The sequence below is a fragment of the Aquila chrysaetos genome, chromosome 26 (genome assembly GCF_900496995.4).
Source record: "Aquila chrysaetos chrysaetos chromosome 26, bAquChr1.4, whole genome shotgun sequence".
Classification (NCBI taxonomy): Eukaryota; Metazoa; Chordata; class Aves; order Accipitriformes; family Accipitridae; genus Aquila; species Aquila chrysaetos.
The window spans coordinates 15,146,059-15,157,816 of record NC_044029.1 but is presented as its reverse complement, the minus strand read 5'-3'; the positions used below and the strand labels follow the sequence as shown (position 1 = coordinate 15,157,816).

The 11,758-nt window shown below is 47.7% G+C and overlaps 1 protein-coding gene across 1 annotated transcript; it reads left to right on the top strand.

Moving 5' to 3' along the window:
• The first annotated feature begins 911 nt into the window (after nt 1-911).
• Nucleotides 912-10,490, top strand: LOC115336252 (cathepsin E-A-like). The gene is made up of 9 exons (XM_030002933.2): nt 912-982; nt 1,156-1,333; nt 3,509-3,626; nt 4,121-4,239; nt 4,687-4,886; nt 5,655-5,777; nt 6,459-6,603; nt 9,055-9,153; nt 9,239-10,490. The coding sequence occupies exons 1-9, from the start codon at nt 927-929 to the stop codon at nt 9,416-9,418; spliced, it is 1,218 nt and encodes a 405-aa protein (XP_029858793.1). The 5' UTR covers nt 912-926; the 3' UTR covers nt 9,419-10,490.
• The last annotated feature ends 1,268 nt before the right edge of the window (nt 10,491-11,758 follow it).

Genomic DNA, 11,758 nt, shown 5'->3' with positions numbered 1-11,758 from the left:
GTATGCTAGGCTGCAGTATGTAATTGCTCACCACATTTCCTCGTGCAAAGATTCAAAAAGTCTCGTAAGTAAATTGCAGCCTCGGTGCTGAGATTCCTCCCAGGCAGCTAATGGCTTTGGGGTTGCTCTCTGTCAGATCAGAGTCTCTTTCTGACACCGTTATTTTTCTGCCGGCTTGACTTGCACCTAAGTGTCAGGCAGGGGTGGGAACCACTAACCTCAGAAAACTTGCAGGAAAATAAATCCAAGCGAGCGCTTCCACATGTCTTGCTGAAATGTGTACAAAACCACTGGCTGTTTATTACTGTACGTTGCAGCCTTCCATGATTTTTTTTACTTTTAAGAGCCATTTTTTGGAGTGGCAATCACACTTATGTTTAGACCAGAGCTCTCCCATAAATAGGGAATTAAACTTCAGTTGTTAGGAGGTGACTTGTCACAACCTTATCAAATGTCTTGTCTGCTCAGCCCTGCTGAAATGTCTCCATATAAAAGGGAAATGGTTATATATTATGTCCTCTTTCTCTGCGTTGGACACCTCTGGGCCACTTGTCACTAACGTGAGTTTGAAAAGCAGTTTACTCGGAGCGAACCAGGCAAGTCCTTGGACCGCCTCCTCTTTCCCGTGCTAACGGGAGCCAAGCTCACCCCATGTATTATATTTCTGTAAATGACATTAAGGATTGTTAGTAAAATGTCTGTTTGGTCTAGACTGTGCCCTGGTTATCTGTGCCTTAGTAGCTCGGCTGGACACCGCTATTTGCACAATCCAGTGGTTACTCTGAGAGCAAATTAATCGGTTTTCTGCCAAAGCGCTGACCTCCTGTGATTGATTGACCTGGCGAACAGCCCTCTGCTGACAACGGGGTATAAAAAAGGGACTTCTGAGTAAATGAGTGTCACTAGACTCCGAACCGCTTGGAGCCATGAGGGTGATACTGCTGGCTGTGGTTTACATTCCGTTCACCGTGGCCGTGGAACGGTAAGAAAACACATCCAGCATCGCTGGCGCGTCTCGGCTGGCTTCCCAGGGTGACCCGTGCTTGTTGCTACCTGGGGTCTCAGGAAAGAAACACATTTAAAAAAAGAAAGAGTATACGAGAGCTCTAGAAAGGAGAAACAGTTCATTTTTGTGTGTTTATTTTATTTACGTAGAATCCCCCTCATTAGATTCAAATCTATCAAGAAACAGCTGAAGGAAAAGGGAGAATTAGAGGAATTTTGGAGGAATCACCACCCTGACGTTTTTGCCAGGAGGTACCTGCATTGCTTCCCTGCAGATATTGCTTTATCAGCAGGAACCACTTCAGAAAGGCTGTATGATTACATGAATGTAAGTACAGTTTTGGTAATGCAATCATAAGGACTCGTTGTTCTCTTGAAGGCAGATTTTTTTCCCCAGCACTTTTCAGGTCTAGTCTCTCAATGAAATTATAGAGCTTGAGATGGCTTGTCACTCTGCGCTGTAAATATTAGATCATAAAAAAATTAGTTTACCAGTCTGCAAAATAAAGCACATATAGATCTAGGTTAGCATGGGACCTGGGTAGAAAGCTGATGTAGTCCAGCAGTGATAGTCCTGTGACAGGTTTTATTTTTGTATAGACCTGTATTGGACTTGGTAGGTCTCCAAACAAATGTGGAAGGTTTGCCAGTATCAGTCTTGGCTCAGGATTGGGTTTTTAGAAGCAGAATCTGATTACTTCATTTAGATATTGTCCTGGTTTTGGCTGGGATAGAGTTAATTTTCTTCCTAGTAGCTGGTATAGCTGGTATAGTAGCGAGCAGCTGTGCAGTGCTTAGCTGCTGGCTGGGGTTAAATCGTGACAGCTGTATTCTGTTTATCGGAAACTTGCATGTTTGCATGTTATAAAAAAATCCCCCAAATCTCATTTATTTGGTCACATGGAGTTATAAATCAGTGATAACAAAGACCAGAGTAGAGTTTTTATTTTTCTGCTTTTATCTCCTGAGCTTAATGTGTATTAAATATTGGAGACTGACCTGGGTCTCACACTAACCTGGCTGAATTTACCAACTAAACTGAAAAAGGAAAAATATGAGTTTCATTGGATCTCAGACAGGCAAGTCAGCAGGTCAACCATTTTGTAAACTGTCCTTCCTTTCATTTTGTTCATTTGGATGGTCTCTGTTTTCTGTTTTAATTGGTTCTTCTGTTATGATTATCTAAATGAAAGCTAAGTTCTAGAAATGTTGTGGAGGCTGCATCTGAACAGGGAAGGAAAGGGAAAGCCAAATTAATTCAGTGAGAACTTCCTGACACTTGAGGGGCATAAAGAAATATGTCAAGATGAGCTAGAGATGTGTGTGAAGAACAAAGGAGACTGAAACATTTCGGCCTGCTTTAAAGCTTGTCAGAGGGATAAATCTCAAAATGACTAAAGAAAACTCACTTCCCCGGTACAACCAGCTAGCACCAGGAACAGTTTTGTGGAGGTTTCAGTGCAGTGTGTGTGTGGTTTTCCTGGGTTTTTTTTGGATGAATATGTCTTAGAGCTGCCTCACTTTACAGATTAATTGATAAAGGTTTGTTTAATACAGGAAGGAATAAAATCCTGCTGAATAGCTGGATATTCTCTTAAATGGCACGCTTGCTTGCCTTTTCATGATTATCTCATTCAGACCTTAAACTCCGGGGTCAGAAACTATATTCAGTGTATTAACAAGTACGCACTTGAAGATGCATATTCAAGTATTTGTATTGCTACAAAAGGCTTGGCACTGGCTATTGCTTTTCTATCTGCATTTGAATTCCAGAAATGCCTCTTCCTAAAAATAGGTCTCTTAATGCTGAAGTGCTCTTCCAGGGCCAGATAGGGGCACTTAGACACTTGCATTCGGGATGTGGATAAGCTCTTCACTCCAGCATTCCCGTGTTCACAGATTATCTCTAGCCTCTGTTGGTATCCAGGGGTGATGGTCAGTGGTTTCTTCATCCGCTGGATGAACTGTGTTCAGTACATCAGATACAGTCTGTGCAACCGAATTCATTTTTTGACTTGCTAATAGCTGCTAATTATGAAGGAAAAAGCCCAGCCACATATGACAGTATTTGTGCCACCGGTCGGAGCCCTCTGAGGCTGGCAGAGGCGGGTCGTGCTGTTTTTGCATCACTGATTTCTTACTGACATCACTAGGGAGCTGCCTGAAAGCCTGCGTGGTGGTGCGAGAGCTTATTCCTGGGGTTGACCTTGCCACTGCTGAAGTTGGTGCAAGAGGGCTTGTTGACTTCATGGGGAACCCAACTCCATGTTTGCTTAAAAGGCTTTAGAAATGCCGCGCTGTTACGCATGCAGCTGGAGTGAAATCAGCTGCCCGCAGCCACTCGTGGAGCCAGACGCGCTTCCCTGTGGCGCGCATTTACGTTTAAATGAAAATGCACCGAATCCTCTGAGAAAGCCTTGCGGGATGCTCCCAAGTCTGCTTTTTCCTTAGGAATAGCTGACCGGGCGGCAGCCCCGGGGCTGACCGGGCTGTTCCTCCCCAGGCACAGTACTACGGAGTTGTGAGCGTCGGCACGCCGCCCCAGAGGTTCACCGTCGTCTTCGACACCGGCTCCTCCAATTTTTGGGTCCCTTCCGCTTATTGCATCAGCGAAGCATGCAGTAAGAAACGTTACCCTCCCTTACGCTCCTCGTGCCTTCAAGTGCCTTGGCCACCTCTCCTTTCCCAAGGGGCTCGCCTGCAGCAGGGATTTGGGAGGGGAGGATTTGGAGCACCCCTGAGGACCGCTCTCCCCTCCCCGGTTTGCTCCTCCGTCTCTGCCCCTCCGTGCCACCCGCAGGGCAGGTGCCAAACGTCCCTCCGCACCACAAGGTGCCTGGCGTAAAAGCTGTGAAAATAAAACCAGGAGAGCCGCGAATAGCGGTGGAAATGTGGGAATGCCCATTTTTCTTTTAATTTGTCTTTAAAACCCCAAATAACCTCCGAGGTACGGAAAAAAGGGGGTGCCTGGAGGGGAACGGGTACCTCCGTTGACATGTTCCTTGTAAGACAAGGAAAAACCTGTCTCGCCTGCGTCTTGGCCGGTTGTGCATCGAGGAGGGGGTGCGTTGCCGAGGCCTCCCCGCGGTGCACAGGTGTCGTTTGTTTTGTGTAGGGGTGCACCAGAAATTTAAGTCCTTTCTGTCGGATTCGTATGAGCACGGAGGGGAAGCCTTCTCCTTGCAGTACGGCACGGGACAGCTTCTGGGCATTGCTGGCAAAGACACGCTGCAGGTGAGCGTCCACCTAAAAGGGGTGTCCGGCTCCAGTTCAGCCAGGTTTTCAGGGTAATTTAGATACTGGCCTTGCCCTGGAAAACCTTGCCTGGCTTAGGCAAGGGCAGGGCGAGGTCTTACCAAGCCAGATATTGAGAAGTGTGGGTGCCGCTCCGGCTTTGGGCTACCCAGACAAATCCCTAAGGTTTTATTTTTATTTTATCTGCTTCTCTCCTTGGGTCCCGTCCCGGGTTTATGAAGAAACATCCACAGAATTAAGGTATTAAAGGGAATCGGTGCAGCCTACCCACCAAATGGGCACCTGCTATGTTGATGCAAGTCACACAAGGATATCCAGGCTTTATAAACTGAATGAATCCGTTGATACGGATCTGAAACATGGCTAATTTCTTGTAATTGATGGTGTCTTTGCTTTCAATTGGGGTTTTTTTTTTGTACCAAACAGATAAGTAACATCTCCATCAAGGGACAGGACTTTGGCGAGTCGGTGTTTGAGCCAGGAATAACCTTTGCCCTTGCCCACTTTGATGGCGTGCTGGGCTTGGGCTACCCCTCCTTAGCAGTGGGCAATGCTCTGCCCGTGTTTGACAGCATCATGAACCAGCAGCTGGTAGAGGAGCCGGTCTTCTCTTTCTATCTGAAAAGGTCAGTCTTTAAGATGTCACTGCCAAAAAAAGAAGTAAAACTATTTTAATTGTTGGTAGAGACAACCATGCATCTGTATAAAGCTTTAACTCTAGAAAGTAATTTCCCCCATTTCTTGTTTTTTGGTGGGGTTTTTTTTTTTTCAATTTGACACTGAAACATATGGAGTGAAAAGGAAAAATGTTATGGGGAAGACCATGAATTTTTGGATCGAGAATTATTCTTGTTGGAGCTGGTCATAAACAAAAGAAAAGCTCCCAGCTCAGACTCACCATGTCTGAGGTGCCAGAGGTTTCCTTCTGGCCTATGGAGATGAACAGAAATGCCAAGCTACACCCAAGTAGCCACATTTAAGAAAAAAATCATAGAATCACAGAATCATTTAGGTTGGAAAAGACCTTCAAGATCATCGAGTCCAACCATTAACCAAGCCCACTAAACGATGTCCTGAAATGTTGTTCCCTAATCTGGACCTAGCTGTAACTCCACCAATTTATCCAGTGTTTATTCTGAGGTGAGCGTAGCAACTGGCTCAACCTGCTCCTGATGCCTATCTTAGCCCTTGGCAGCCTACAGTAAGTCTTCTCAGAGGTTGCTTGGAGGCTCTGAGTCGGGACATATGCAGTTATAATTTAGAAATAATCCCTTTCAGCCATCCATATCTGAATTTAGAAAGGGCTGTGGTTTGTCTTTTGCTTTTAAAGTGTAATCTCATGGGAGCGTGCTGGCACACTCCCATGTCTGTGTTAACCTGTCTTCTGCTTTCAGAGGAGATGACACCGAGAATGGTGGTGAGTTGATTCTGGGGGGGATAGACGATTCTCTCTACAAAGGTTCAATCCACTGGGTCCCGGTCACCGAGAAAAGCTACTGGCAAATACACCTGAACAAGTATGTATGTATGAAATACCTGGTGGATTCACCTCGCCGGGTAGAACCTGCAGAGACAGAAACACCTGGTGATACAGATGCAGCAGGAGGACTCAGCTGCAGTGTTTTACCCTTGTGCCTCTCAAAGAGGGGGTTCACCAGGATGAGACCGGGGTTTATCAGCTCTCTAAAGCTGCTGTGACATGGGTAGCTGGTTTCTGGGGGAGCATGTTAATATGTTTTGATATGATACACCAGTGGTCAAGCTGACTCTTGGTGGACTATTCAGTTAAGAGGTTAAGGCACCCAGGAACTGAATCCAGCTCCGGGTCCTGCTCTCATCTTTCCTGTTAACCTTGGTCAAAGTAGTCAGTGTCCCTTCGTTCCTCCTCCAGCTGCGTAAATCGATGAGGACACATCCCTGTGTGTGGGGACAAATTCATCAGCAGGAGGCAAACGATGAGGGCTGTAGGAGGCCCGAGAGAGAGAAAAGTGGGTCCACAGAGAAGACATCTTCCTCATGCAGTTTCCTTTGATTAATTTCTTGTCTTGTAAAGACATTCTTATCTTTTAAGACTGGCAAAGCTTGGCAGCTAGTTTTAACTTCAGTCTGTACTCCGGTACTTTAGCTAGCAATAGTATGCTGCTTCAGTCACAGTGTATATGCCATTTCCTTAAAGACGCTTTGTTTTTCACTTGCAGTATAAAGATCCAGGGTCGGGTGGCATTTTGCTCCCATGGCTGCGAAGCCATCGTTGACTCGGGCACTTCTCTTATCACCGGCCCCTCTTCACAAATCAGGCGATTACAGGAGTATATTGGGGCAAGTCCGTCGCATACCGGAGAGGTAAAAACTATAGAGCCAGAAAACAGCCAGAGAGGAAGAGAAACTGCTATTTGGTGCAACGAGCTTATAGGGTGGGAAAACAACTGAAATAACTGTTCAGAAAGGTCTCAGGGAAAGCCTGGATTCCAGGACAGCACTGGATTCAGAGCCGTGCTGGTTTTGACCCATCTGCCTTGCTGCCCCAGCCCTCGCCCCCGATGTCCACCTCCTCTCCTGTACGCGCCAGTGCTGGTGCGTAAGGACGTAACAGGGGTGTCAGTTTGAGGAATCGATCTCTACATCAGAGAGAATTTTCTTTTGCAAAATCAGAGGAGCGCTTCCTTTCAAAGTCCCTGGCGATAGCTGTCGGCTGGCTCGAGCCAGGAGGGGTTTGGCGCTGACGGCCGGCAAATGGAAAGGGAAAGGTATCGTAATTACAGCCCGATAACGGCTCCGCCGACAGCACCTCTGTCAGCTTGCGGCGGAGCAGGCGGTGGTGTGCCGGGGCTCCCGGGAGGGCTCTGATGCTCGCGACGCTGGCTCCTGCCAGATGAGCCACGGGGGCGCGGGACAGACCTTGCTGTCTCTCCTTCTCCCTCCTGAACCTCATTCCTCCGTCCCCTCGCTGGTTTCCCTCCCCTCCCCGCCGCTCTCTTCTGCATCCCCTTCGCCGACGCTCCCCACCGCTCCTCCTCGTCCCCCCGAGGAGCACCTCCACGTCCCCCAGCAGGCCGGCACAGCCTCCGCGTGTCGCTCCACGCTCTCCCTGGCCCCACTCCTGCCGCCCCCGGCTCCCCACGCCGCGCTCGGGGGGCTCGCGCCAGCCGCCGTCGCTGCAGGCGGGTGAGGCTGCCCCACCGCCTCGCCGCCGTCCGGCACGGCCGAACCCTCGTAACATCTCAGAGCGTTGAGGTGACAAGCCTGAGGCGGCTAAACCCACCCGCCTCCAGGGAAAGAGCGGTTTATTTTTACCGTCCCTTATTGCTGGCCCTTGGCTGACTCCCACGGGTAATTACTACATCGCCGCAGCTCCAGTGCCCCAAGCGCAGCTGCCACGTACGGCTTCTGTTAACGTCGCAGTTGTCTTGATCCTGACACAAAGCTGCGCTTGGAAGAAAATTCTTTGCACTGGGCAACGATTAGAGACAAAGCGGACCTTTAATCTGCCTCCTTTTGTAAGAGGAGGACCTGGAGTGTGGCATCTGTGTAACTCCTGAGGCTTCTGATTCGTTCTCAATTAACCCTTAAATTTTGTTTTCATTCCAATTTTCAGATACATGTCAAACAGTATGCTTTAGTAACAAGTTGGTTTTATAATGGTACATACTAATGGATATAGATAAAATATGTATTTCCAATGCATTTATATTAGTGTAATGTAAACAAGAAACGGGCCGTTGCAGTATATGTTTATATACTCCAGTGCTGACGTAAGAGCACTCAGCCAGCATCTCAGAGTCTGCAAAAAAGCATCCTGAAAATAAGACTTTCTATGACTGCTTTTGTAGAAAGCCCAGACAGGCTGAGTATATTGGCTCAAATTTATTCCGGTATAAGTGGGTGCATCCATCAGTGATTTTATCAGAACTTTTATCTCTTTCCAGCAAAGATTAATTTGTTCTGGACATACTAGCTATGTAAATGAATTATGTCTTGCTTCTCATATCCTACAAACCATTATACTGGCTTTTTTACCCTTGTCCTCTGTGTCCCACGGTTTATTTTTTCTAATGGTATGATACCTGATAAGTATACACAAGATTTAGAGCTATGTTTTCATAAAGCAGATTTAACAACAACAAAAAGTAGATTCTTCCTTCTAGGAAGCCTCTAAAACAATGACTTTAAACACCACAGTTTACAGCAAAGATCCCTCTGGGGCTTGGAGCATTCTGCAGTGCCATTTAACACGCCAGTTGTTTCATGAAATAACTAGAAAGGCCAGGAAATGATCTTCTGTGTTACTGTAAGGGAATGTATTATTTATGGAAATTAATGGCCATGCCAGACTTTAGTCCTCCTTCTGCTCTTTCCACTGCAGGGCAGAGTATAAGCATAAAGTGCTGTATTCCTCACTGGCTTTTTTCCCCTAGGGAAGCCAGGGCGTCGGAGGACTTTTGCTCGGCAGACCTTGCTAATATGGGTTCGCTGGCGCTCACACACTCAGTTTTGCTTCCGAGTTGTACGGGGGGGACATCGGAGTCCCCCTTCGCCTCGTTCCTTTTGGGGCTCTCAAGGGTTTTCATCAGCCCTGGGTCCGTAGGGGCTGTGGTGCAGTGGTCCGGGCTGCTAGGCTGGTTTGACCCAGTGCAGGAGCTGGAAAGCTGGAGGGCAGTGTTGGGCCATAAGTCAGCCTGATGCTGCTTCCCTGTAGTAAATTCACTATTACCTGCCGCAAAAGTCTCGAATTCAAAGGGCAATACTTAAAAGAAAGGCAAACGGGTCCCGTCTCAAGCAGTGCATCGCATACAGTTTCTCGTAGACTGCAGAAGACTCTCCAGCTTGCCTCACCTGAGCTTCACCATCGGACACCACGAGTACAAGCTGACAGCAGAGCAATACATCGTAAAGGTGCGTATCCGTGGCCTCCCCGTTCCCTGCTCCCCGAGCTGGGGCTGGAGCAGGCGGCCGCAAGGACACGTGCTTTCCCTTCCAGGAGTCTATTGAAGACCAAACCTTCTGCATGAGCGGCTTTCAGTCTCTCGATATCACCACTCACACCGGCCCGCTCTGGATTTTAGGAGATGTCTTTATGTCTGCTTTTTACTGCATTTTTGACCGTGGGAATGACAGAGTGGGATTTGCAAAAGCTGTTCATAGGAAGGATTACTACTGAGTTGTAATAGCATTTATTCTGCCTTAACCCAAATGTTAATGTAATGATCTTCAACGCATATGTGAAGACAGGCTTTAACTGAAACTCTGGACCTAAATGCAGTCGTGTTGTCCCCCTCCAGGTTGTAAGGGCTTTGGGGTGATCCTTGTCCCAAATTATATAGTTTGGTTCAATCTCTGTATGTTTACAACTGAGAAACAATTTTTTCCTGAACAACTGATGGACGCCACAGCTCTCAGGATGAAGTGAAAACAGCTCAGCACTCAGATTTGCAAAAAAGCAGGAAGGATAAAAATGCTGAACAGTGCCAGGCTGACAAGATAGCACTTACAAGTGGGGGAAACTAATCCCTGTCTGATCTGGGTATCCTTTTTTCTTCTTGTGTGCTAGCTTCCACTTCATTTCCTACTGAATTCCTTTTCCTCATTTTTTTCCACGGTTGGGATTTGTCGAACCTGGCTTCCTTAGTGCCGTGTAAATTCTCTTTATATGGGCTTGCTCCAACCAGTTTATATAAAGAAGAATTCGACCTATGCCCGTGTGACCGCTACGCTTTCCACTACTGTCCCTTGCACGCAATTCCCTGCTCCTTACACCATCTCTCAAACCTGCTTTCTCCCTTGGGTTCATTCTCACCTGACACTTTTTTCCTCTTTTGGGTCTTGGTGTTTAATGTCCATGTCTTAGGTCAGACACTGCTTTTAGCATCTGACACCTCTGCCCGTCGGCCGTGCGGGCAGCTGGGAGCAGCGTCTGTTTGCATTACAAAACCCAGACCGCAACCCCATGCAAAGGGAGCTGCAAAGGGATACCGCAGCGTCCTTCCACCTCACGTGAGTTATGAGACCAACACACCAGCACTAAACATCTACCGCCGCTTGCTCAGCCGCTTCTTGCCAGCAACGGCAGCAGCTTCAGCGCCGGCAGAGAAAGAGCCACGGGTCGCTGCGCTGATTTGGCAAAAGAAGATTCACCTAAATTATACTCGTTAGAGTATTCGGTTTGCTAAAGCTGTCACTGCCCCCCGTACGTGGGAATAAAACCGAACCAAGCAAAACCTGCTTTGGGCTCAGCGCTGTTTCAGTGTCATTTTCTGTTTTCTTACGGCAGTTTCTGTGCGGCGAGGCCAGAGAGCCGGGGAGGACGGGGCGCAACGGCAATTGAAAATTCAGGTTGCTCTGTGGCCTGGAAGGGAGAGATGGGCCGTGTTGGGGCTGCTTATGTCTCCCTAAAGCTGAAAAATGTCTGCAGCCCCAGCCCCGGGCACCTCCCAGGCGGGAGCTGGAGACCGGCCGCACTGCGGCATCGCTGGGGCAGGGGCTGGTGGTCCCGGGGGAATTGCTGCTGCCGCCAGTCTGGATGTGGCCGGCACAGACCAAACGCAACGTCCGTTAGTGGCCTTGGCAGCGTTACGATCACGGCCCTTTAGATTTCAAGGCTTCCGTTGTAAGACGCAGTAAGTATTACTAAAGTGAGACGGTTTGCGTGTAGGTAGCTCTGAAACAGTATTTCAGATCTTGCCTTCCAGTATGAAATACTCCCTCTCCCCGGCGCATGCTTTCATGACTCGCTATTTGCAGCCACATTGTGTTATACATTTGGCATCCAGGCTATCAACCTCTACCAACGGGGCCTCTGCTGCCAGTCGTCTCTTTGCGGACAAGATTGAGCTGTATGAAGTTACCGTGTGTGTTCAGGCCAATCTTGATGTGTTTTCCCTTTGTCCATATCACTCTTTAAAGAACTGAGTGACCATGAGCTAACATATTTGTCTAGAAAATGTCATTTGTTTGGTCGTAAACCAAGACAAACAAACATCTATAAAGCCCTACCACCTGTTTAACAGCAGTGGGGTATTTTTTTTCTCTACTATGCAGCAGACTTAACACTCTGGCATATGTCCGTTATTTCTAAAATATGTATATATTCCTCAAACACGAGTTTGCAGTCAGAGTTAGAGATCTGTTATTTATGACAGAGGATTTTAAGGGTGGTGGGACATGTCCCTACACCGCGTTGGTCCCTGCACCGACATCTCAGCTCTACGAATTCCAGTGCAGAGTGTGAACACATCATAGAAATATGTGGAAAGTCAGGCAGCACGTGCAGGGACCAGCCCTCTCTTTGTTCTGATAAATCTCATCCTGCTCAAGATTTAACACCATTTGATGGGAGCAAGCTGCTGCTCTGGCCTATTTGTCTATCCTGGCTCTGTTCTCTCCTCAGTCTTTTCCAGCTTTGCCAACTTCTGTAGGTCTGCCTCGCTGTTCGTGGTAGACATCAAGCTGGCTTGTGTGGTAGGTCGAACCTTTGCCAGAAGTGCTTCTTGACAGTTCAGTA